At 45.9% G+C, this 27,048-nt stretch overlaps 3 protein-coding genes across 4 annotated transcripts in view; 1 reads left to right on the top strand and 2 right to left on the bottom strand.

Annotated features, from left to right (window-relative positions):
* The window catches only part of LOC309562677 (uncharacterized protein), a 420,285-nt gene extending 415,959 nt beyond the window's left edge, over positions 1 to 4,326 (top strand). The window contains exons 2-4 of one of the 2 annotated variants that reach the window (XM_082266956.1): positions 868 to 1,074; positions 1,228 to 1,369; positions 2,352 to 4,326. In XM_082266956.1, coding sequence (XP_082123082.1) covers positions 934 to 1,074; positions 1,228 to 1,369; positions 2,352 to 3,841 — 1,773 coding nt within the window. In that variant the 5' untranslated portion in view covers positions 868 to 933 and the 3' untranslated portion in view covers positions 3,842 to 4,326. Of the gene's footprint in view, positions 1 to 867; positions 1,075 to 1,227; positions 1,370 to 2,348 lie in introns of both variants that reach the window. The other variant, XM_082266955.1, reaches the window with a different exon arrangement.
* Positions 1 to 27,048, bottom strand: part of LOC309564434 (uncharacterized protein) — a 173,925-nt gene that overhangs the window by 50,880 nt on the left and 95,997 nt on the right. The window contains 4 exon segments of the mRNA XM_082269064.1: positions 6,846 to 6,948; positions 12,048 to 12,916; positions 14,274 to 14,412; positions 26,936 to 26,989. Coding sequence (XP_082125190.1) covers positions 6,846 to 6,948; positions 12,048 to 12,916; positions 14,274 to 14,412; positions 26,936 to 26,989 — 1,165 coding nt within the window.
* Positions 24,736 to 26,998, bottom strand: LOC309562737 (uncharacterized protein). The gene is made up of 3 exons (XM_082267025.1): positions 26,831 to 26,998; positions 26,573 to 26,717; positions 24,736 to 26,068 (listed from the first exon to the last, which is right to left on the bottom strand). Exons 1-3 carry the CDS (start codon positions 26,924 to 26,926, stop codon positions 24,924 to 24,926), a joined length of 1,386 nt encoding a protein of 461 aa, XP_082123151.1. The 5' UTR covers positions 26,927 to 26,998; the 3' UTR covers positions 24,736 to 24,923.

Raw genomic sequence — 27,048 nt, 5'->3', positions numbered from 1 at the left:
CACCCTCCTGGACTTTCTTAAATGTCTTTCACTTATTATAATGTGGTGGCATCCAGCCTTGTATTAGAGTCGTATTCATATTTTGTTTTCTGTTTAATTTTTGTCCTTGTTATGGTTGACTACACTTTTTGCACTGATTTGCTGATTAACGTCTGTACTACAGGTCCACTTCAGTCAAAATTTAAAATTGTTACGGTCTACTTTTATGCAGCGTTATGAAAGAGTGAAGAAGGCAGATATCTAGCCGTCATCCCCCATGTGCCATTTCCCCCTCGCTCCATAATACCGGAGAGGAACACCAACAAGAACGTTCCTGAGGTCACCAACAAGATCACTGAGCTGCTGACGGGAGAGGTGAGCGGTGCTGGGAATTCTGGGACATTATCCAGTAACAGACAAGGGATGTGTCTGGATGGTGACTGTATCATTGTGTGTGTCAGGTTCCTATAAGGTGTCAGGATGTCACTGTCTATTTCTCCATGGAGGAGTGGGAGTATTTAGAAGGACACAAGGATCTCTACAAGGACGTCATGATGGAGAATCAGCCGCCCCTCACATCACCGGGTAAGAGGAGACTTTATTGTAAAGGAGAGAGCAGTACGGAGGGTCCACCTAGATCCCCCATCATCTGATAAACACATAGAAACAATGTATTCAGTCAGTGTGTGTGTTTCCTACAGATGGATCCAGTAATGGGAACCCACCAGAGAGATGTCCCCGTCCTCTGTATTCCTGGGATTCCACACAGGAAGATCACACCATCCCCCACCATCATCAGGTAGATTGTTAACAATCCATTAATAGTCATATGAGCTCTTATTATGAGTTGCGTTGTTACATTTAACATTATTTTCATTATATACTCAGAGTGGAAACCTGAACAATGTTGCTGTCAAAGAAGAGATCAAAGAGGAGGAGGAGGAGGTTGGTGTGATGGACAAGTTTTTAGAAGGACACAAGGATCTCAACATGCCGGGGCTATCCATTGACAAAACTCCTTCAGAGAGCTGTCCCAGTCTTCCTCATTCCTTGGATGGGACACAGGAAGATCACAACTACAAACACCATGATCAGGTAGATGGGACTGAGCGTTTACGACGTGAATGTGCCTCAAAGCTCTATGACGTTGGGGGGATGCGTTGATCCTACAAGCTAATGTTCTTCTATGTGGTGTCACTTCCACGGTTCTTATATTTTGAATATGTTATTTTGTATCATTTTATGAAGAATGAAGACGACACAGATATAAAGGGTGAGCTGAAAGAGGAAGAAGAAAAGCCATGTGTGAAGGATGATCAACAGTCTATGAAGGAGGATGGAATTTTGGTGGTAATTAAGGAGGAGGAATCTTCCCTGGATACCAGTTCAGGTAAACAAATTCTAAATGCAGACAAACCATTTATACAGTTTGTTTAATTTTCTATGAGTCTGTGTTTCCTTCCTCAATATAATGTCATGTTCCCAACAAATGAGGAGGAGATACTGTACACCATATGAAAGGTCCATCTCCCTTCCTCAATATAACGTCCTGTTCCTAAAAAATGAGGAGGAGATACTGTACACCAGTGTTCCCCAACCCCCGGGCCGTGGACCGGTACCGGTCCGTGGATCAAACGGTACTGGGCCGCCCGAGGAACTTTAAATGATTTCACTGTGGCAGCCGAGGCGCAGAGCATTGCGCCGAGCCCGCCCATTGTGTGACAATAGCGAATATTCATTCGCTATTTTGTCACACTGATCCTCCTCCTGGCCAATCAGGGAGCGGGTCCTCCTGCTTCCTGATTGGCTGAAAGGAGGAGGCGCCTCGGGAGGACTGAGGAGATGCGGGAAGCCGGGGACTGAACTGAAGAGAAGTGAGGTAAGTGCACGGATGGGACTCGCGGGGGGAATGCTGGCGCTCTGCATTGAAAGGTGGCACGCTGGCATCTCTACACTGAAAGGGGGCAATGCTGTGGCACTCTCCATTGATTGGGGGCACTCTGCATTGATTGGGGGCGATGCGGTGGGCACTCTGCATTGATTGGGGGCATTGCTGTGGCACTCTGCATTGATTGGGGGCAATGCTGTGGGCACTCTGCATTGATTGGGGGCAATGTGTGAGCACTCTGCATTGATTGGGGGCAATGCTGTGGGCACTCTGCATTGATTGGGGGCAATGCTGTGGGCACTCTGCATTGATTGGGGGCAATGCTGTGGGCACTCTGCATTGATTGGGGGCAATGCTGTGGGCACTCTGCATTGATTGGGGGCAATGCTGTGGGCACTCTGCATTGACACCCCAATTCTGTAATAGGTCAATATACTTGAATGTATTTCAAAAATAAACTTTTTTTTTTTTTTTTTACCAGCAGATAGACACGGTGCCAACGAGAAGACACGCCCAGGGGAACCCTCATTTTTATGTTCAGAGTGCGGGAAATTTTTCACATCAGAGGCGGACTTCGACAGACATCAAAGACGTCACAGCGATGTGTGGCCCTATTCATGTACAGAGTGTGGGAAATCTTTCCAAAAGAGACCGCAGTTTACCAGACATATGAGGAATCACACAAACGAGAGGCCCCACTCATGCTCGGAGTGCCCTCGGTCTTTTAAATTGAAGAGTCACCTGATGGCACATCTCAGACTTCACAGAGGCGACACCCCTTTCTCGTGCGCACATTGCGGAAAATCTTTTACATCCAGATCGCGGCTTTTTAGGCATCAGATGTATCACATTGGCGTGCGGCCCTATTCCTGTTCGGAGTGCGGGAAGTCTTTCACCGAGAAGTTCATGCTTGTTCATCATATGAGGGTTCACACCGGCGAGAGGCCTTATCCTTGTCCGGAGTGCGGTCAACGTTTCAAGGATAAAAGCGTTCTGAAGGGACATCTGAGGGTTCACACCGGAGAGACCCCCTTCCAGTGTCCTGTGTGCGGGAAATGTTTTACGCGGAAAGATATCCTCACTATACACCAGAGGAGCCACTTGGACAAATTGCCATACACGTGCGAAGAGTGCGGGAAAGGATTTACTTGGAAGAGTACCTTCATCAGTCACCAGAAAACCCACACTGGTGAGCAGCCGTTTTGCTGCCCAGAATGCGGCAAGCGGTTCAGCCAAAGATCCTCTCTTTCGCAGCATCTGAAGCTTCACTCAGACGAAGGCTCGTTGGCGTGTGAAGAGTGCGGGAAGTCATTTGAAACTAAATATGAACTTGGCGTACATCGGAGAGGTCACACGGGCCAGGAGATCTTTTCATGTACAGAGTGCAACAGATGTTTTTTGCAGAAGGGACACCTTCTTATCCACCAGAGGAGTCACACGGGCGAGCGACCTTATACCTGTCCAGAGTGCGGCAAATCTTTCTCGCGGAAAGGAAACCTCCTTACGCACCAGAGGATCCACACGGGCGAGCGCCCTTTTTCCTGCTCAGAGTGCGGGAAGTCTTTCCCTCAAAAAGGATATCTGATTCAACACCAAAAAAGTCACGAGGGCGATCGCCCTTTCTCCTGCCTGGAGTGCGCAAAGTACTTCAAAACCAAATCCGAACTCCTCCTGCACCAGAGAGGCCACACCGGCGAGCAGGTCTTCTCCTGCCGAGAGTGCGAGAAGTCCTTCCTGAAGAAGTGGCAGCTTGTCGAACACCAGCGGGTTCACACCGGCGAAAAACCTTTTACCTGTTCGGAGTGCGGGAGACATTTCTCACACAAGGCGAGCCTCAAAACGCACCAGAAGCTTCACACCGGCGAGAAGCCGTTTTCCTGTTCGGAGTGCGGGAAAAGTTTCCTACAGAAAGGACATTTAACGAAACATTATAAAACCCACTCCCGTTCGTGCCAGCCAAAAAATGTTTCTTAGCCTTTTTATAGGATGGGTTATTATTTTGATAGCACACGTGAGAAAGATCTAAAGTTTAAAGGCTTGTCCTTCAAAAAAATTATCTTCAAGAGTTGATAATCTCCCAGACATCCAATGAGAACTGTAATGTCACTGCTGGGCAAATTGGTCCTCAAATATTCATAATTTGACTTCTAATTTTCAGATTTTAAAGCTGAGGAATATGTGTAGTATTACCACTGTATAATTCCAAGGTTTGACCACACGTAAGGTTCCAAGCTAGGTCTTGTTTATCTTTCTGAAATTTCCATGAAATAATAAAGAATTACAATTGGCACAGCTCGATGCATGTAGAATGACGGGACAGAAGACCACCATTTCCAAAGAATCTTCCAATTTCTAAGAGATGGGGGATGAGGTTGAGGAAGGACATACCGAAGCTTGATAGGGTTCAGAGGCTTCATTTATACTTGCCGAAGGCATAGACAGTCCTGCAGGGCCAAAGAGTAAAGCCCCGTACATACGCAACAATTATTGGCCGACCGATCGTCCGTCTTTTGTCCAGAGTTGTGTTTTGTTGGTTGGAATGTGCCTAGACTGCACACGAATTTTCTCGCCCAACAAAATTCTACTTCAGAAGTGATGTCATGTGTTGGTTTGCTTTCTTTGTGTTCTTTCTTCACTGAGCATGCCCAGACTTGCTCACCAGATTTTTCCCTGTCGAAATCTGTACTGACTGCACGAAAATCAGCCCTTATGTTGACGGCCAACAAAAATTTTATAGTATGCACACCAGATTTTTTTTGGCCGAAAAGTCGGATTTAGTTGTCGGAAGCATCATTCTAACAAGCCGAAAATCGGCAGATCGGTCGTCGGACGAAAATTCCCTGCCAATTTTCGACGCGTGTGTACGGGGCTTAAGCTACAAAGCCTTAGTAGAAAATCTAGGCAAGCTCTACCTTTAACAGTTTTGTTTGGTCCGTTGGCTACTAGGCCCTGGTGGAAAATCTTAGAAAGACCTACCTTTTTAATGGCCTAGTTCATTCCTTTGTCTACTAAGCCCTAGTAGAAAATCTTGGCAAGCCCTCCTTGGATGGTATGGAAGGACATACTGAAAGCTTGATGGGGTTAGAGGCCTCAACTTTACTTGCCAAAAGCATTGGTTTAAAATATTGGCAAGATCTGCTTTTTAGTGGTACTGTTCAATCTTTTGGCTACTAAGGCCTGGTGGAACTTCTTGGCAAGTTCCACCTTTGATGATGTGGAAGTATATACCAAAGCTTGACGGGGTTCAGATGCTTCAGTTTTACTTGCCAAAGGCATAGACAGTCCTGTAGGGTCAAATAGTCTCATTTTAAGCTACAAAGCCCTGGTAGAAAATCTTGCAAAGATCTACCTTTTGACAATCCAGTTCTTTGCTCCCTACACCCTTGTGGAAAATCTTGGCAAGACCCACTGTTGATGGTGTGGAAGGATATACTGCAGCTTGATTGGCTTTAAAGCTTCAATTTCACTTGCCGAAGGCATAGTCAGTGCTGTAGGACAAGACCTACCTTGACAATCCAGTTCAGTCCATTGACTACCAAGACCTTCATTTGACAATCCTGTTCAGATCTGTGACTACCAAGACCTTCATTTGACAATCCTGTTCAGATCTTTGGCTATCAAGACCTTCATTTGACAATCATGTTCAGTCCTTTGGTGACCAAGCCTTGGTGGAAAATCTTGGCAAGACCTACCTTTTGACAGTCCTGTTCAGTCTTTTGGCTACCAAGACCGAAGGCATAGACAGCCCTGTAGGACAAGACCTACCTTGACAATCCAGTTCAGTCCTTTGACTACCAAGACCTTCATTTGACAATCATGTTCAGTCCTTTGGTGACCAAACCTTGGTGGAAAGTCTTGGCAAGACCTGCCTTTGACAGTCCTGTTCAGTCCTTTGGCTACCAAGACCTACCTTTTGACAATCCCGTTCAGTCCTTTTGGCGACCAAGCCCTGGTGGAAAATCTTGGCCAAACTTTCTTTTTAATGGCCCAGTTCAGTCCTTTGAATAGTAAGCCCTAGTAGAAAATCTTGGCAAGGCCTACCTTTTTGATGGTGTTGAAGAACATACCAAAGCTAGATGGGGTTCAGAGGCTTCAATTTTATTTGCTAAATGCATAGACAGTCCTGTAGGGCCAGAGTAAGCTACAAAGCCCTGGAAGAAAATCTTGGCAAGATCTATCTTGGACAGTTCTGTTTTGTCCTTTGGCTACCACGCCCTGGTGGAAAATCTTGGCAAGACCTTCTTTTTAGTTCTGTTCGGTCTTTTGGCTACTAAGGCCTGGTGCAACATCTTGACCACCTTTGATGGTGTGGAAGGACATCTTGAAGCTTGATGGGGTTCAGAGGCTTCACTTTTACTTGCCAAAGGTATAACAGTCCTGTAGGGCCAAAGATTATCTAATTTTAAGCTACAAAGCCCTGGTAGAAAATCTTGGCAAGACCCACTGTTGATGGTCTAGAAGGACATACTGCAGCTTGATGGGGATTAGAGGTTTCAATTTTACTTGATGAAGGCATACTGTAGGGCCAAAGAGTAAGCTACAAAGCCCTGGTATGAAATCTAGGCAAGATCTACCTTTTGACAGTTCAATCCTTTGTCTACTAGGCCCTGGTGGAAAATCTTAGAAGGACCTACCTTTTTAATGGCATAATTCAGTTCTTTGTCTACCAAGCCCTAGTAGAAAATCTTGGCAAGGCCCTCCTCCTTGAATGGTATTAAAGGACATACCGAAGCTTGATGGGGTTCAGAGGCCTCAACTTTACTTGCCGAAAGCATTGGCATTCCTGTAGGCCCAAAGAGTAGTTCATTTTAAGCTACAAAGCCCTGGCATAATATCTTGGCAGAACCTACCTTTAACAGTTCTGTTCAGTCCTTTGGCTAGGGCCTGGTAGAAAATCTTGGCAAGACCTAGTTTTTTAATGATACTGTTAAGTTGTTTTGGTTACCAAGCCCTGGTGGAAAGTGTTGGCAAGATCTACCTTCGACAGTTCTGTTTAGTGCTTTGACTACCACGCCCTGGTGGAACATCTTGGCAATAACTACCTTCTTAATGGTAATGTTCAGTCCTTTGTCTATTAGGTCCTGGTGGAAAATCTTGGAAAGATCTACCTTTGATGGTCCTGTTCAGCCTTTTGGCTACACGTTTTTTGACAAAGGTCTTAAAATCAACCAGTCCAAGCTTGGCCATTTCAGACTGGGCATATCATAGGGTTTGGTAGGGGCAATCTTATTAGAGGGGTGGAGAGTTGTTTAGTCCTTTGGCTACTAAACCCTATTGGAAAATCTTGGCAAGGCCCACCACCTTTTATGGTCCATCCTGTTTAGCCCTTTGGCTACTCATTTTTTGACGAATGGCGGTCTTGAAGTCAACCTGTCCAATAGTGGTCATCTCAAACAGAGAATATGCTAGGGTTCATCATCGGGATGGAGAGTTTATTCAGAATCTTAAGAGGAGACTATTGGGATATGATTCTTCTAGAAAAAAGGGCGGCTCGGTAGAGATCTGATATGTTTTGGAGATATTAGTGGTCAGTATAAAGAACCATCACATGAGTAAAAATCTACAGACCATTGGGGAAAAAATGAGTGTCCAGAGTAGTAGATCTTCAGCAGTCCTGTTTAGCCTATTAACTACTAGGTTTTGATAATCCAAGGTCTTAACTTAATTGACCAACAACACCATGGTTGTCCCCTGCTGTTGTCAGTCCTACACTAGCTAAAGTAAAGGCCCGTACACACGTACCGATTGTCGGCCATAAATATTCGGCCAACGTCCGATCGGCCGATTGTCGGCTTGTTAGTATGATGCTTCCGACAACCGACTGCGACTTTTTGGCCAAACAAAATCTGGTCTGCATGCTATAAAATTTTTGTTGGCCAACACCAGAACGGCCGATTGTTCGTCAGTCAGTACAGATTTCGGCCGACAAAAGCCAGATGAGCAAGACTGGGCATGCTCAGAGAAGAAAAACACACGGAAAGTTAACCATCACATGACATCAATTCTGAAGTTGGTTGTTGTTGGCTGACAAAATTTGTGTGCAGTCTTGAGCACTTTTCAACCAACACGACAGCACTGGACAAAAGATGGCCGATCATTCGGCCGACAATCGGTACGTGTGTACGGGGCTTTAGAGTCAAAATCAACTGTGATCAGTCATACACTAGCTAAAAATCACCCCATGGTTTTCCCCTTCTGTGGTCAGTCCTACACTAGCTAAAGATAAAGTCAAAATCAACGGACCAACCAGCCTATGGTAGTCCCCTTCTGTAACCAGTCCTACACTAGCTAAAGATGAAGTCAAAGATCACCTGACCAACCAGCCTATGGTAGTCCCCTTCTGTAACCAGTCCTACACTAGCTAAAGATGAAGTCAAAGATCACCTGACCAACCACCCTATGGTTGTCCCCTTCTGTGGTCAGTCCTACACTAGCTAAAGATAAAGTCAAAATCAACGGACCAACCAGCCTATGGTAGTCCCCTTCTGTAACCAGTCCTACACTAGCTAAAGATGAAGTCAAAGATCACCTGACCAACCACCCTATGGTTGTCCCCTTCTGTAGTCAGTCCTACACTAGCTAAAGATAAAGTCGAAATCAACTGACCAACCACCCTATGGTTGTCCCCTTCTGTGATCAGTCCTACACTAGCTAAAGATGAAGTCAAAGATCAACTGACCAACCACCCCATGGTCATTCCCCTTCTGTGGTCAGTCCTACACTAGGCAAAAATTAAGTCAGTCAACTGACCAACCACCCTATGGTTGTCCCCTTCTGTGGTCAGTCCTACACTAGCCAAAGATGAAGTCAAAGTCAACTGACCAACCACCCTATGGTTGTCCCCCTCTGTGGTCAGTCCTACACTATCTAAAGATGAAGTCAAAGATCAACTGACCAACCACCCCATGGTCATTCCCCTTCTGTGGTCAGTCCTACACTAGGCAAAGATTAAGTCAAAGTCAACTGACCAACCACCCAATGGTTGTCCCCTTCTGTGGTCAGTCCTACACTAGCTATAGATGAAGATTTAGGCAATGTGAGATCCGATGCTCAGATTTTGACCCAGAATTGGCCCGTAGTGAATTGAGCCCAGTCTCTCGAGATACAGTGGATGCTCCATCTGTAATGTTTTGTCTCCAGCTGACTAGACAGACGTAATTTATACCGAAAAAAATTGGACCATAGGTTATAATGATTTATTGTGATAATATATATATATTTTTTCCCTATAAGCAAGATTGTGATTTTGAAAAGGTTGATTGCACTGTATACTTTACAATCATCATTGGTGGATATAAATCAAGTGGTTTCTAGAGTGGCATAAGACTATTCGTAACACGTTGTAGTTACACAGAGCTGGCTTATAGAATGTAACTGTTTATGTTATATGAAAATGCTTAGTTCAACGAGCCAACCAATAAAGAGAATTCCATGATGAGGTGCGACTCTCTTTTGAGTATATTTATTATTATTTAAGGTACTTATATAGCGCTGTCAATTTACGTTATATACTATATGAGATCATCGAAGAGGCACCAGCATGCAAAAGTCTATGAAGGATGTAGAGGTGGTAGAGCAGTCAGAAGATCTAGGCTCTCGGGATTTGCTGTACCAATCCGACACCATAAAGTCACGTTCCTTTATTTCTATTGGTTCATATATCTATGGAACAGAACATGAGGTACCATTCCATTGTTGATGGGAAGTGCTGGCCCAATAGTTGGGGTGATGGTAGAGTTAAGCTTAAACAGGAATTGAACGATGGAAGTTGTTGCCCAAAAATAGGCATACCAACGACTAGCCACCAGTATGGCATGTGGTCTCCAAGCAGCTGATCCTTTCCTTAAGCCTCGTACACACGCATCAATTATTGGCCATGAATTTTCGGCCAACGTCCGATCGGCCGTTTTTCGGCTTGTTAGTATGATGCTTCCGACAACCGACTCCGACTTTTCGGCCGAAAAAAATCTGGTGTGCAGGCTATAAAATTTTTGTTGGCCGTCAACACAACGGCCGATTTTCCGTTAGTCAGTATAGATTTTGGCAGACAAAACTGGGCATGCTCAGAGAAGAAAAAACACACGGAAAGTAAACCAGCACATGACATCACTTCTGAAGTAGATTTTTGTTGGCCGAGAAAATTCGTGTGCAGTCTAGGCACATTCCAACCAACAAAAAACCACTCTGGACAAAAGTCGGACGATCGGTCGGCCGATAATCGTTGCGTGTGTACGAGGCATTACTATTGACCTACCATGCCCTGTTCTGCATGGTGTCTCGGGTTAGAGGAGGCCATATTAGTAGAAGAGCACCAACAGTGGGGCATAATTCCTTCCACTCCGACTATTCCATGATGGGGCACTATTCCTTCCACTGACCCAATGAGGCATATTTTCTCCCACTGACACCAAGGATGGAGCATTATTCTTCTAACAGACTTCAGAGACTGGGAACTATTCCTCCCACAGAAACCAATGATTGGTCACCATCTCTTCCATTAACATCAAAGAAGGGACAATATTCTCCTCCTTATGAGGGGTACCCACCATCCCTGCTGTCCCCATTATGAGGGGTTCCCACCATCCCTGCTGTCCCCATTATGAGGAGTTCTCACCATACCTGCTGTCCTCATTATGAGGGGTTCCCACCATCCCTGCTGTCCCCATTATGAGGGGTTCTCACCATACCTGCTGTCCTCATTATGAGGGGTTCCCACCATCCCCGCTGTCCTCATTATGAGGGGTTCTCACCATCCCCCGCTGTCCCCATTATGAGGGGTTCTCACCATCCCTACTGTCCTCATTATGAGGGGTTCTCACCATCCCTGCTTTCCTAATTATGAGGGGTTGTCACCATCCCTGCAGTCCTCATTATTAGGGGTTCTCACCATCCCTACTGTCCTCATTATGAGGGGTTTTCACCATCCCTGCTGTCCCCATTATGAGGGGTTCTCACCATCCCTGCAGTCCTCATTATTAGGGGTTCTCACCATCCCTACTGTCCTCATTATGAGGGGTTCTCACCATCCCTGCTGTCCTCATTATGAGGGGTTCTCACAATCCCTGCAGTCCTCATTATTAGGGGTTCTCACCATCCCTGCTGTCCTCATTATGAGGGGTTCTCACCATCCCTGCTGTCCTCATTATGAGGGGTTCCCACCATCCCTGCAGTCCTCATTATGAGGGGTTCTCACAATCCCTGCAGTCCTCATTATTAGGGGTTCTCACCATCCCTGCTGTCCTCATTATGAGGGGTTCTCACCATCCCCGCTGTCCTCATTATGAGGGATTCTCACCATCCCCGCTGTCCTCATTATGAGGGGCTCTCACCATCCCCGCTGTCCTCATTATGAGGGATTCTCACCATCCCTGCTGTCCTCATTATGAGGGGCTCTCACCATCCCTGCTGTCCTCATTATGAGGGGTTCTCACCATCCCTGCTGTCCTCATTATGAGGGGTTCTCACCATCCCTACTGTCCCCATTATGAGGGGTTCTCACCATCCCTGCTGTCCTCATTATGAGGGGTTCTCACCTTTCCTGCTGTCCTCATTATGAGGGGTTCTCACCATCCCCCGCTGTCCTCATTATGAGGGGTTCTCACCATCCCCGCTGTCCCCATTATGAGGGGTTCTCACCATCACTGCTGTCCCCATTATGAGGCGTTCTCACCATCCCTGTCCTAATTATGAGGGGTTCTCACCATCCCTGCTGTCCCCATTATGAGGGGTTCTCACCATCCCTACTGTCCTCATTATGAGGGGTTCTCACCATCCCTGCTGTCCCCATTATAAGGGGTTCTCACCATCCTTGTGGTCCTCATGAGGGGTTCCCACCATCCCTACTGTCCTCATTTGGGGGGTTCTCACCATCCCTACTGTCCTCATAAGGGGTTCTCACCATCCCCACTGTCCTCATTATGAGGGGTTCCCACCATCCCTACTGTCCTCATTATGAGGGGTACTCACCATCCCTACTGTCCTCATTATGAGGGGTTCTCACCATCCCTGCTGTCCCCATTATGAGGGGTTCTCACCATCCCTGCTGTTCTCATTATGAGGGGTTCTCACCATCCCTGCTGTCCTCATTATGAGGGGTTCCCACCATTCCTGCTGTCCCCTTTATGAGGGGTTCTCCGGTGTTCAGTCAGATGTGCCTCCTCTGGTGTTCGGTCAGATGTACTTTCCTCTTATACGTTTTCCCGCACTCGGAACATGAAAACGGACGCTCTCCCGTGTGAATCGTCTGGTGTTCCCGGAGGTGAGCCTTCTGCGAGAAACATTTCCCGCACCTTACACACGAGTACGGCTTCTCGTCTGTGTGAGACCTCTGGTGAGCAATTAAAATCTCTTTCCGCGCAAAGCTTTTCCCGCACTCCGAGCAAGCGTGCGGACGCACCCCGGTGTGGAGGACCTTGTGCCTGGCGAGGCTCGCCTTCCATATGAAACTCTTCCCGCACTCCGAACAAGCATAAGGCCGCTCGCCGGTATGATGTCTCTGGTGCGCCAGGAGATACTGCTTCTCGCTGAAACCTTTCCCGCACTCCGCACATTGGAACCGCTTATTCCCGACGTGAAGTCTCATATGGAGGGTGAGGCCTCGGTTTTGCGAAAAACATTTCCCGCACTCGGAACAGGAATAAGGCTTTATGTTGGTGTGGGTAACTTTGTGTCTATAGAGCTTCTTCTTTTTCTGGAACAGTTTCCCGCACTCCGGGCAGGAAAACGGACCCTTGCCTATGGGATATACATGGAGAGGAGGTTCCGATGTCAGACGTCCAGAAAACGTCAGATCACCCGAATCGGCAACAGAAGATTCCTCAGGATCCGGGAGATCTTTGGATTGGTCTTCACTGCGAAATATTGGGATGAGATCTTCAGGAATTGAATCTTCTGCAGGATCGGAGGAACCCCTTCTGTGGTGCCATCCACAACGTGTGGGTTTAGGGACAGGGTTCTGTCCTGGACAATATGGCACTGCGCTATGGTCTTCTGCCCGACCATCTGACGATGATACATGAGGTCCCTCCAATGGAATCAGGAGATGGTCATCTGGTGGGAAGTCAGTTTGGTAATCATTATTTTATCCATGGTAGTTAAAAATTACATCTATCGGTCTAGTAATCTGTTGTTTATCTTTCCTCAAATGTCTCCAACAAATGAGGAGGAGATCCTCTATACACCATATGAAAGGTCCATCTCCATTCCTCAATATAACGTCATGTTCCCAACAAATGAGGAGGAGATACTGTACACCATATGAAAGGTCCATCTCCATTCCTCAATATAATGTCATGTTCCCAACAAATGAGGAGGAGATCCTCTATACAGCATATGAAAGGACCATCTTCATTCCTCAATATAATGACATGTTCCTAACCAATGAGGAGGAGATACTGTATACCATATGAAAGGTCCATCTCCATTCCTCAATATAACGTCATGTTCCCAACAAATGAGGAGGAGATACTGTACACCATATGAAAGGTCCATCTCCATTCCTCAATATAATGTCATGTTCCCAACAAATGAGGAGGAGATCCTCTATACAGCATATGAAAGGTCCATCTTCATTCCTCAATATAATGACATGTTCCTAACCAATGAGGAGGAGATACTGTATACCATATGAAAGGTCCATCTCCATTCCTCAATATAACGTCATGTTCCCTACAAATGAGGTGGAGATACTGTACACCATATGAAAGGTCCATCTCCATTCTTCCCAATACAAATGTCATCAATGTATCTCCAGTGTGAAAGGTCTATCTCCATTACTCAATATAACGTTATGTTGCCAACAAATGAGGAGGAGATCCTCTATACACCATATGAAAGGTCCATCTCCATTCCTCAATATAATGACATGTTCCTAACCATTGAAGAGGAGATACTGTAAAATGGAGATGGACCTTTCATATTGCGTACAGTATCTCCTGTACCCTGTATACCCTTCCTCACATGTTCCCAAAAAATGAGGAGGACATACTGTACACCATCTGAAAGGTCCATCTCCATTGTACAGTATCTCCTCTTCATTGGTTAGGAACATGACGTTATATTGAGGAATGGAGATGGACCTTTCATATGGTGTATAGAGGATCTCCTCCTCATTTGTTGGCAACATAACGTTATATTGAGTAATGGAGATAGACCTTTCACACTGGAGATACATTGATGACATTTGTATTGGGAAGAATGGAGATGGACCTTTCATATGGTGTACAGTATCTCCACCTCATTTGTTGGGAACATGACGTTATATTGAGGAATGGAGATGGACCTTTCATATGGTATACAGTATCTCCTCCTCATTTGTTGGCAACATAACATTACTGTAGGGAAAGTTATACAACTGATCACTAGACCTTTTTCTGCATGTCCGCATATAAGCTCAGTTATTACTCACCTGAGCTTATATCTAGAGAAGATTCCTCCTCTTTCACTGCTGCCAACATCCCAACCTTCTCTATAGACTGCTGATCACTCCTCGTAGGTTCCTCCTCTTCCTCTTCATCCTCAACTTTTATATCCAATTCGTCTTCCCACTAAAGCAACACAAATGATCAGATGAAAATAGGGAGTACTAATAAATGAATACTACATATAATGAAACTAGGTCATACCTGGAGAATTGTAAGTCCTAGATCCTCATCTACCTGATGATGGGGAGGGATGGTGTGATCTTCCTGTGTGGAATCCCGGAAATACAGAGGACGGGGACATCTCTCTGGTGGGTTCCCATTACTGGATCCATCTGTAGGAAACACACACACTGACTGAATGAATTGTTTCTATGTGTTTATAAGATGATGGGGGATCTAGGTGGATCCTCCGTACTGCTCTCTCCTTTACAATAAAGTCTCCTCTTACCCGGTGATGTGAGGGGCGGCTGATTCTCCATCATGACGTCCTTGTAGAGATCCTTGTGTCCTTCTAAATACTCCCACTCCTCCATGGAGAAATAGACAGTGACATCCTGACACCTTATAGGAACCTGACACACACAATGATACAGTCACCATCCAGACACATCCCTTGTCTGTTACTGGATAATGTCCCAGAATTCCCAGCACCACTCACCTCTCCCGTCAGCAGCTCCACCACCTTCTTGGTGACTTCTAGAATCTTCTCCATGTTGTGTCTCTCAGGTTTTAGGGAGTCACATGGAGGCACTGTGATGGTCATATGATCACCTGACTTCGTGAGAGGAAATCTCTGTATTGAGGAACCAACAAGGATATTATGTTAGAATCCCAGAATCCTCCTCACCTCTCCGGTCAGGTCTGTGTTTTATTAATAGAGATAAGAGTGATGTCATGTGACCTCCCAGAATCCTCCTCACCTCTCCGGTCAGGTCTTTGTTTTATTAATAGAGATAAAAGTGATGTCATGTGACCTCCCAGAATCCTCCTCACCTTTCCGGTTAGCAGATAGATGATCTCCAGGGTGAGGTTCAAGATCTTCTCAGCCATGTGACTCCCATCGCTGTCCGTCATTGAGTTGGTCATGTCATCTATCTTCTCTGCAGATGGGAAATATAATGAGGTTTCTCGGGACTGTAGTAGGAGACATGAGGTTTATGATAGAAAGTCAATCAAAATAGTCCTAAAAAAATAGATCTGTACTGTTTTGAAAAGAAAACGCTTCTACTCTGTGTCGGTGTCACCAGTAAAGGTCCCATCCGTCATTCAGAAGTTGCAAACGATTATACAAGACATGTATTGATCTATGAAGAGAAATGAAGCCAGCGGCCAATGGTACACCATGCTCCTGCTCCTCAGTGTTTCCAGGCCACCCTCGTATTTCTAAGTGTGCCCTGTGCACCCCTTTGTCTCTGGTGCACCTCAATAGCTCCAATGTCATGCCCTGTGCACCCCTGTGGCTCCACTGCACCTCAGTGTTTCCAGCCCACCCCCATATTTCTAAGTGTGCCCTGTGCACCCCTCTGTCTCTGGTGCACCCCAATGGCTCCAATGTCATGCCCTGTGCACCCCTGTGGCTCCACTGCACCTCAGTGTTTCCAGCCCACCCCCGTATTTCTAAGTGTTCCGTGTGCACCCCTCTGTCTCTCCTGCACCCCAATGGCTCCAATGTCATGCCCTGTGCACCCCTGTTACTCCACTGCACCTCAGTGTTTCCAGTCCACCCCCGTATTTCTAAGTGTGCCCTGTGCACCCCAATGGCTCCAATGTCATGCCCTGTGCACCCCTGTGGCTCCACTGCACCTCAGTGTTTCCAGCCCACCCCTGTATTTCTAAGTGTACCCTGTACACCCCTCTATCTCTGGTGCCCCCAATGGCTCCAATGTCATCCCCTGTGCACCTCAGTTTTTCTAGCCCACCCCCCATATTTCTAAGTGTGTCCTGTGCACCCCAATGTCATGCCCTGTGCACCCCTGTGGCTTCACTGCATCTCAGTGTTTCCAGCCCACCCCCGTATTTCTAAGTGTGCCCTGTGGACCCCTCTGTCTCTGGTGCACCCAAATAGCTCCAATGTCACATCCCCTGTGCACCTCAGTGTTTCTAGCCCACCCCCATATTTCTTAGCGTGCCCTGTGCACCCCAATGGCTCTAATGTCATGCCCTGTGCACCCCTGTGGCTCCACTGCACCTCAGTGTTTCCAGCCCACCCCCCGTATTTCTAAGTGTGCCCTGTGCACCCCTCTGTCTCTGGTGCACCCAAATAGCTCCAATGTCATCCTCTGTGCACCTCAGTGTTTCTAGCCCACCCCCATATTTCTAAGTGTGCCCTGTGCACCCCAATAGCTCCAATGTCATGCCCTGTGCACCCCTGTGGCTCCACTGCACCTCAATGTTTCCAGCCCACCCCGTATTTCTAAGTGTGCCCTGTGGACCCCGGTGTCTTCAGCGCACCCCTGTACACCCGTGTCTCTGTGCTGCCTCCGGTACAAACACTTGGACTGTCCACCTCTCTGTGGATTCGGCCCTCAGTCCGCGACATTAAATATCTGAAATGAGCAATACGTTGCAATTCACGACCCGGAGAAGACAGTTCTCCTATTGATGTTTTGGACGAAACTTGTTAGCAATAATTCAGACTCGCATGGCCCTAGGCATCAAAGTTCCTTCAGATATCTGGGAGCACTCAATGAGACGGCAGGCAGCAATTTCAATTTTGTGGGATCAGCCCAAAAAAAAATAAAAAAATAATAAAAGGCCAACCCTGGGAAATTATTATAAACAGCATCATGATCTATTAATGTATAACTGCTCCAACTTATTACCTCCTCTGCTGCCAGTTCCAGCAATGGCTCCGCTCTACTTCCTCTCACCCGGAACTTCCTGTCTATATGTGATGTCACTTCCTGTCTGTGTGTCTTACGTCAAATACGACATACGAACGAACTGCAGCTTTGTTATTTTATTTTTTTTTCTGTAATTGGCTAAATTCTGGCTTCTCATATTTATTTTTTTTTTTTTACCATCCTTCTGTGCACGTTTCACAATCAGATTATATCTTATGAAAAATCATAACCACTTACGAACAATTTTAATTTCAAATATCTATCTATCTATTTTTTTTTTTTAATGATGAAAAATGTAAAAGTTAAATAAGAGCACAAGGAAAACAAACAAAAAATACACTGCTCAAAAAAAAAAATGAAAGGGACACTTTGAAAACACATCAGATCTCAATGGGGAAAAATATCATGCTGGGTATCTATACTGGTATGGACTGGGTAATGCGTTAGGATCTATACTGGTATGGACTGGGTAATGTGTTAGGATCTATACTGGTATGGACTGGGTAATGTGTTAGCATCTATACTGGTATGGACTGGGTAATGTGTTAGGATCTATACTGGTATGGACTGGGTAATGTGTTAGGATCTATACTGGTATGGACTGGGTAATGTTTTAGGATCTATACTGGTATGGACTGGGTAATGTGTTAGGATCTATACTGGTATGGACTGGGTAATGTGTTAGGATCTATACTGGTATGGACTGGGTAATGTGTTAGGATCTATACTGGTATGGACTAGGTAATGTTTTAGGATCTATACTGGTATAGACTGGGTAATGTGTTAGGATCTATACTGGTATGGACTGGGTAATGTGTTAGGATCTATACTGGTATTGACTGAGTAATGCGTTAGGATCTATACTGGTATGGACTAGGTAATGTTTTAGGATCTATACTGGTATGGACTGAATAATGTGTTAGGATCTATACTGGTATGGACTGGGTAATGTGTTAGGATCTATACTGGTATGGACTGGGTAATGTGATTGGATCTATACTGGTATGGACTGGGAAATGTGTTAGGATCTATACTGGTATGGACTGGGTAATGTGTTAGGATCTATACTGGTATGGACTGGGTAATTTTATAGGGCTCTGGCAGTGCTCATCCTGTTCCTCCTTGCACAAAGGAGCAGATACCGGTCCTGCTGATGGGTTAAAGACCTTTTATGACCCTGTCCAGCTCTCCTAGAGTAACTGCCTGTCTCCTGGAATCTCCTCCATGCTCCTGAGACTGTGCTGGGAGACACAGCAAACCTTCTGGCAATGGGACGTATTGATGGGCCATCCTGGAGGAGTTGGACTGCCTGTGCAACCTCTATAGGGTCCAGGTATGGCCTCATGCTACCAGTAGTGACACTGACCCCAGCCAAATGCAAAACTAGTGACAAACACTCAGAAAAGATGAGTAGGGAAAAATGTCAGTGGCCTCCACCTGTAAAACCATTCCTGTTTTGGGGGTTGTCTCATTGTTGCCCATCTAGTGCACCTGTTATTAATTTAATTAACACCAAAGCAGCTGAAACTGATTAACAACCCCCTCTGCTACTTAACTGACCAGCTCAATATCCCAGGAGTTTCCCTGACTTGATGCTATACTCTGATTATAAAGCATTCCTTTCATTTTTTTGAACAGTGTAAATAGGTAAAATAAAAGCTGCAAGGTAACTATGTTCCCCTTTCTCATTCACATGGGGGTCAATATCTGGGTGCCCCCTTATTGTAAAAAGGGGTTCCACATTCTGATAAGCCCCCACTACCTGGAAACCCCCACAACCACCGGGCCAGAGTTGTGGTGAAGATGCCCTTGTCCATATCAACATTGGCATAAGGTGCTTTGAGGGCATGTGGCCTGGTATGGCTTACTGTGTTCCCCTTACTCATTCACAAGGGGATCAATATCTGGGTATCTGCTTAATATTAAAAGGGGTTCCACATTCTGATAGCCCCCACTACCTGTAGACCCCCACAACCACCAGGCCAGGGTTGTGGGGAAGAGGCCCTTGTCCTCATCAACACTGGAATAAGGTGCTTTGGGGACATGTGGCTTGGTATGGCTTACTATGTACCCTTTACATATTCACATTGGGGGGGGGGGTCAATATCTGTGTGCCCCCTTATTGTAAAAAAGGGTTTCACGTTTCGATAAGATCCCCATAACCACCGGGCCAGGGTTGTGGGAAAGAGGCCCTTGCCCTCATCAACATTGGAATAAGGTGCTTTAAGGGCATGTGCCCTGGTATGGCTTACTATGTCCCATTTACCTAGTCACATGGGGGTCAATATCTGGGTGCTCCCTTATTGTAAAAAAGCAGTTCCACATTTTGATAAGCCCCCCCCCCCCCCCCACACACACTACCTGTAGACTGCCACAACCTCCGGGCCAGGGTTGTTGGAAAGAGGCCCTTGTCCTTCATCAACATTGGAATGAGTTGCTTTGAGGGCATGTGGCCTAGTATGCGTTAATATGTACCCTTTATTCATTTAAATTGGGTCAATATCTGAGTGCCCCCTTATTGTAAACAGCGGCTCCACATTCTGATAAGCCCCCACTACCTGTGGAACTGGTGAAGGTTTATGTGTTGTGGGATGGGGGTGCACAGGTTAGGTGTACTTTTTAGGGGATGGGGGGGGTGCATGGGTAAAGGGCCATGTGTTATTGGATGGGGAGGTGCAGAAGTGGAGGGATACTTGTTGTGGGATAGGGCAATGCACAGGTAAAGTGATACGCATTATGGGATGGGAATGTGCAAAAGCAAAGGAGTGTGAGTTGTGGGATATGGAGGTATATGGGTGAAAGGTTATGTGTTATGAAATGGAGGGTGCACAGAAAAAGGGTATGTGTAATGAGGTGGGGAGGTGCATGGGTGTACGCGTATTGGATGAGGTGTGCAGGTGAAGGGGTACGCTCTATTGGATGAGGGGTGCAGAGCCGAAGGTACATAAATTATGCGATTGGTTGGTGGGGGGGGTGGAGTGCAGAGGAAAAGAGATTTGTGTTACGGAATAGGGAAGTGCAGAGGTAAAGGTGTACTTTTTTATGGGATGGGGAGGTGTATGGGTGAGGGGTCATGTGTTATGAAATTGGGAGGTGTAAAGAAAAAGGGGTATGTGTTATGAGATTGAGAAGAGTAGAGGTGAAGGTATACTTTTTATGGGATGGGTAGGTGCTCAGATGAAGAGGTACAGGTTATAGGATGGTGAGAGGTGTATGGATAAAGGGGTACATGTTATGGGATGAGAGGTGCACAGGTGAAGGAGTACATGTTATGGGGTGGAGAGGTGCACAGGTGAAGGGGTACATGTTATGGGATGGAGAGGTGCACAGGTGAAGGGGTACATGTTATGGGATGGGGAGGTGCACAGGTGAAGGGGTACATGTTATGGGATAGAGAGGTGCAGAGTTACATGTTATGGGATGGGGATTTGCATGGATGAAGAGTTACGTGTTATGGGATGGAGAGGTGCAGAGGTAAAGGGTTACGTGTTATGGGATGGGGAGTTGCATGGATGAAGAGTTACGGTTTTATGGGATAGGGAGTTGTATGGATGAAGGGGTACATGTTATGGGATTGGGAGGTGCATGGATGAATGGTTGTGTTAAGGGATGGAGAGGTGCACAGGTGAAGGGTTACGTGTTATGGGATGGAAAAGATGCAGAGGTGAAGGATTACGTGTTATGGGATGGGGATTTGCATGGATGAAGAGTTACGTGTTATGGGATGGAGAGGTGCAGAAGTGAAGGGTTATGTGTTATGGAATGGGGAGGTGTATGGATGAAGAGGTACATGTTATAGGAATGGGAGCTGCATGGATGATGGGTTACATGTTATGGGATGGAGAGGTGCATGGATGAACAGGTACCTGTTATGGGATGGGGAGGTGCACAGATGAAGAGTTACGTGTTATGGGAGGAAGAGGTGCACAGGTGAAGGGTTACATGTTATGGGATGGGGAGTTGCATGGATGAAGGGTTACATGTTATGGGATGGAGAGGCGCACGGGGAAGGGGTACAAGTTATGGGATGGGGAGTTTCACAGGTAAAGAGTTACGTTTTATGGGATGGGGAGTTGCATGGATGAAGGGGAACATGGTATGGAATAGGGAGGTGCACAGTTGAAGGGTTACGTTGTATGGGATGGGGAGTTGCATGGATGAAGAGTTACGTGTTATGGTATGGAGAGGTGAAGAGTTATGTGTTATGGGATGGAGAGGTGCACAGATGAAGGGGTACATGTTATGGGATGGAGAGGTGCACAAGTGAAGAGTTACGTGTTATGGGATGGAGAGGTGCACAGGTGAAGAGTTACGTGTTATGGGATGGAGAGGTGCACAGGTGAAGAGTTACGTGTTATGGGATGGAGAGGTGCACAGGTGAAGAGTTACGTGTTATGGAATGGAGAGGTGCACAGATGAAGGGGTACATGTTATGGGGTGGAGAGGTGCACAGGGGAAGAGTTACGTGTTATGGGATGGAGAGGGCACAGGTGAAGAGTTACATGTTATGGGATGGAGAGGGCACAGGTGAAGAGTTACGTGTTATGGGATGGAGAGGTGCACAGATGAAGGGGTACATGTTATGGGAAGTGAAGGTGCACAGATGAAGAGTTACGTGTTATGGGATGGAGAGGTGCACAGATGAAGGGGTACATGTTATGGGGTGGAGAGGTGCACAGGTGAAGAGTTACGTGTTATGGGATGGAGAGGCGCACAGATGAAGGGGTAAATGTTATGGGATGGAGAGGTGCACAGGGGAAAAGTTACGTGTTATGGGATGGAGATGTGAAGAGTTACGTGTTATGGGGTGGAGAGGTGCACAGGAGAATAGTTACGTGTTATGGGGTGGGGAAGTGCACAGATGAAGGGGTACATGTTATGGGGTGGAGAGGTGCACAGGGGAAGAGTTACGTGTTATGGGATGGAGAGGTGCACAGGAGAAGAGTTACGTGTTATGGGGTGGAGAGGTGCACAGGGGAAGAAGTACGCGTTATGGGGTGGGGAGTTGCCTGAATGAAGAGGTATGTGTTCTGGGATGGAGAGTTGTGCAGGTGAAAGGGTACATTTGTTATTTTCTTCTATAATAAATATTAAAAGAAACTGGTAAAAAATAAAATACGGTTCTAAACTCCACAACTGGGAACTGGATTTATTGGGTTATCTATGCCTACAGAACAAGCTTTTACTCAAACAACAATTTTAAACAGGATTACATAACTTTCACTGATAGAAGCCAACAGAGCGGCATTAGTATTTATCCTTAATCAAAATGTCTAGCTAATATGTTCACCATGTGCCTTTATCAGCGTAACATCAGCGGGTTCCTTGAATATAAAATATCCAACATTACCAGAACCCGTCTAGGACTGGGTGAGCAGAGGTGAGCTGGTTACATAACATCCATGTGGCTCCCCCAATCTCATAGCAATGTTATCAGCAATCCTTGATAAGAATAATCACTATGTCCATAGGGAGAAAAATGATGGACCTGCCAGGTCATAGGTCACATAACAGGAACTGGACCACGGTCAGCCAATCACTAAAAGCTGTAGCTAGTTCAAAAAACGAATGTAATGTCCAATATAACATCACAGACACTGGAGATGTGCCAGCAAAAGAAGCCAGAGGAGGAGACTTTTAGCTGAGTCTAAAAAATGGTGGAAAACATAAGAGACCATCACCACAGGGCTGATGGTTCTACAAAGTACAATGATCAGTCTTGTAGGAGGAAATGATGAAGGCTGTGGGCTCTTAATATGGTGTCACTCATCTATGTAGTGTTGTAGGAGTGGCTGAATAGGAGTATTTAATTGTGTGGTTGTAGTTCTGACCTAAGATATATATTGGACAGTCCGAATAGTGATGGTCCACTAGAAACATACTCTCTGAACCCTATTAAGTGTCCTCCTACATCTCCTCTACCTTGTAGATTGTAAGATTGTTCAGGAAAGGTCCTCTTCTCCTCTCGTGTTCAAGAAGGTTTCTCTTCTCCTCTTGTGTTTGAGAAGGCTCTGCTTTTTGTCTTGTGTTTGTAAGGGGCTTTTATTCTTGTCTTTCGACCGACAAGGCTCCTTTTCTTTTCTTGGGTTCTGGAGGGGTCCTGTTTGTCTCATAAGTTAAGAAAGGGTCCCCTTCTCCTTTTACGTTTGGGAAGGGTCTTCTTCTTCTTAAATTTAGAAAGGGTTCTCTTCTTCTCTCAAGTTGGGGAAGGGTTCTCTTCTCCTCTCAAGTTCGGGAAGGGTCATCTTCTCCTCTCAAGTTCGGGAAGGGTCATCTTCTCTTCTCAAGTTCGGGAAGGGTCATCTTCTCTTCTCAAGTTCGGGAAGGGTCATCTTCTCTTCTCAAGTTCGGGAAGGGTCATCTTCTCTTCTCAAGTTCGGGAAGAGTCATCTTCTCTTCTCAAGTTCGGGAAGGGTCATCTTCTCTTCTCAAGTTCGGGAAGGGTCATCTTCTCAAGTTCGGGAAGGGTCATCTTCTCCTCTCAAGTTCGGGAAGGGTCATCTTCTCTTCTCAAGTTCCGGAAGGGTCATCTTCTCTTCTCAAGTTCGGGAATGGTCATCTTCTCTCAATTTGGGAAGGGTCATCTTCTCTTCTCAGGTTCGGGAAGGGTCATCTTCTCCTCTTAAGTTCTGGAAGGCTTCCCTTCTCCTCTCAAGTTCGGGAAGGGTTCCCTTCTCCTCTCAAGTTCGGGAAGGGTTCCCTTCTCCTCTCAAGTTCGGGAAGGGTTCCCTTCTCCTCTCAAGTTCGGGAAGGGTCATCTTCTCCTCTCAAGTTCAGGAAGGGTCATCTTCTCCTCTCAAGTTCGGGAAGGGTCATCTTCTCCTTTCAAGTTCGGGAAGGGTCATCTTCTCCTCTCAAGTTCGGGAAGGGTCATCTTCTCCTCTCAAGTTCGGGAAGGGTCCTCCTCTCAAGTTTGGGAATGGTCCTATTCTCCTTAAGTTTTTAAAGGGTCACCTTCTCTTAAATTCGGGAAGGGTCTTATTTTTATACATTCAGGAAGAGTCGTCTTCTCTTACGTTACGGAAGGGTCCTCTCAAGTTTGGGAAGGGTCCTCTCAAGTTTGGGAAGGGTCCTCTTCTCCAGTCAAATTTGGGAAGAGTCCTATTCTCCTATTAAGTTTGAGAAGGGTTAACTTTTGATAGTATTCAGGAAGGGTCTTTTTCCCTTCTCATTTTTGTTTGGGCTTTTTCACTTGTATTTGGAAAGGGTCCACTTCTCCCATTGTGTCCTCCTAGTGTTCAAAAGGGATCCTCTTCTTTTGTGTTTGGGAAGGGTTATCTTCTTGTGTGTGGGAAGGCTCTTCTCCTCCTCTTTTGTCTTGTTTCTCTCCATGCTATGGATGGCGTGCATAATTGTCCACTATAATTTAATGTACAGTGCTACGTAGTATATATATATTATAAATAGAAAGAGGCCTGACCCTGTGCAGACTACTGTAGTTGTGTGTCTGACAAAAGTACCCCTACGACTTCAATTTACCTGTTCCACAGTGGAACAAAAACAAGAAATGCTCACTAAAAGATTAGTCTCCTTTGGAGAATTAAAACCCCCCAAAAGTTTATTATATCTAATGGGGCTTTGGTGGGGAGATCTCTGACCAGACCCCTGGGTCTACACACATGCTGTGACTATATACAGTGGATTCTTCTCTGCTGTTTCAGGTTTATTTTTTAATATTGAAAATGGAACCAGTAGGGTTGGCACTCCACCCCATTTCCCAGTGAAAGGAGCAGGGGCTATGCCAAAAATGTCTCATTAATGTCCCCAGGAGATAAGAAGCCAGCATGTGACTTAGTCCATCACGTCTACTCCGTGTAAAGGGTTTCCTTCACTTGAGGCAGCAATGTGCTTCCCGCAAGCACGGCGTTTTAAATGCTTGTTGAGGCTTTCCTTTTGGGTAAAAAATCTGCCACAGCCAGGGCACGAGAAGGGCTTTTCACCCGTGTGAACCCTCAGGTGCCTGAGAAGATGTGTCTTAGTGGTGAATGATTTCTCACACTCGAAGCAGGCAAATGGCTTCTCCCCGGTGTGAGCCTTCTGGTGTCTCTGGAGCTTCTTCCTGGTTATAAACAGTTTCCCACACTCTAAGCATGGGAAGGTCTTCTCGCCGGAATGGCTTCTGAGGTGTATGTCAAACTGTGACTGTGTTGGGAAGGAGAGCTCGCACTCTGTGCAGGAAAAGGTCTCTTCGGCAGCGTGGATTTTGCGATGAAGGGCAAGGGCAGACTTCAGACGAAAGTCTTTCCCGCACTGCGGACAAGGAAACGGACGCTCGCCGGTATGGATCAGGCGGTGATGGATCAAGTTACCTTTCTGCTTGAAGCTTCTCCCGCATTCCATGCACATATATGGCATTTCACCTGTGTGCGTTCGCCGGTGCATGTTGAGCGTACTTTTTGCTGTAAATCCTTTCCCACAATCCGGACAAGAAAAGGGAGTCTCTCCGGTGTGTCCCCTCAGATGTGTCATTAGATACGTCTTTCGTGTGAAGCACTGACCGCACTCCGTGCATAAATAAGGCTTCTCGCCCGTGTGGCTCCTCAGATGTTGGACCAGGTCCGACTTCTCTTTAAAAGATTTGTCACACTCTGGGCATGAATAGGGGCGCTGCCCGGTGTGGTATCGTTGGTGCCGGGCCAGATGTGATTTGGATGTGAAACATTTCCCGCACTGTGCACACAGAAAAGGACGCTCGCCCGTGTGCATCCTCTGATGGACAATAAGATCGGACTTATTTCTAAAGGATTTATCACATTCCGAACACCCGTGTTTGAGGGGCTGAGATTTATCAGAATAGTTTTCGGGATTGGAAGGATCTAGTGATCCATCAACATGACTGAGTCGGCCCATTCGGATAGCGGGGTCTTCTTCTGGAGAGGTGCCACTGTCTTCTTCAATATAATCATCAGCTGAGGTGTCCTGGACATAACGTCCATCTATAGGAAAAGAAAAGTTTTCATATTAAAACATTTTCAGCTTTTTTGAGAGAGTTATGTATGTTGATCTTGTACAATGTCAAACATTTCACAGAACTATATTGAGGAATGGAGGTGGACCTTTCATATGGTGTACAGTATCTCCTCCTCATTTGTTGGGAACATGACGTTATATTGAGGAATGGAGATGGACCTTTCATATGGTGTACAGTATCTCCTCCTCATTTGTTGGGAACATGACGTTATATTGAGGAATGGAGAGGGACTTTCCTTATCGTGTACAGTATCTCCACCTCATTTGTGGGGGGACATGACATTATATTGAGGAATGGAGATGGACCTTTCATATGGTGTACAGTATCTCCTCCTCATTTGTTGGGAACATGACGTTATATTGAGGACTGGAGATGGACCTTTCATATGGTGTACAGTATCTCCTCCTCATTTGTTGGGAACATGAAAATATTTAGGACAAATAAAAGAAAATATTGGCTGAAAGGTTACCTGAGCTAATGTTTAGAAAAGGTTCCTCTACTTTGACGGTCACCATCATCCCATCCTCCTCTGTAGACTGCTGATCACCAATCACATAGACGTCTTCTTCTTCTTCTTCTTTGACCTCAAATTTCATATCTATCGGTTTGTCATCCTAAACTCACAGAATGATAAAAAAAAAAAAAAAAAAGCATTAAGACTCCTAAACGAGCCTCATGCAGAGTTCTAGAAGATACGATGTCTCAGGCTCTTTAGGTCTGAACAAACCTCATGATGTTCTTGTGCACCGTCCTTTAGAATAAAAGGACTTCTGCTGGGTGACTCCATCAGGTCTTCCATGTGTCCTTCTGAAAGGTTCTCCATCACACCAACCTCCTCGCACTCCTCTTTTATCTCTTGTTTTACAATAATTTTCAAAGTACCATTCTGTAACAGTAACAAAATATGAATGTTATTTGTCACACTAAGATGGAGAACAAAATGTC

This window comes from Pelophylax lessonae (genome assembly GCF_965119305.1).
Source record: "Pelophylax lessonae genome assembly, chromosome: 9".
NCBI lineage: Eukaryota > Metazoa > Chordata > Amphibia > Anura > Ranidae > Pelophylax > Pelophylax lessonae.
Note: the sequence above shows the minus strand (reverse complement) of the source record. Positions and strands in the feature narration are given on the sequence as shown.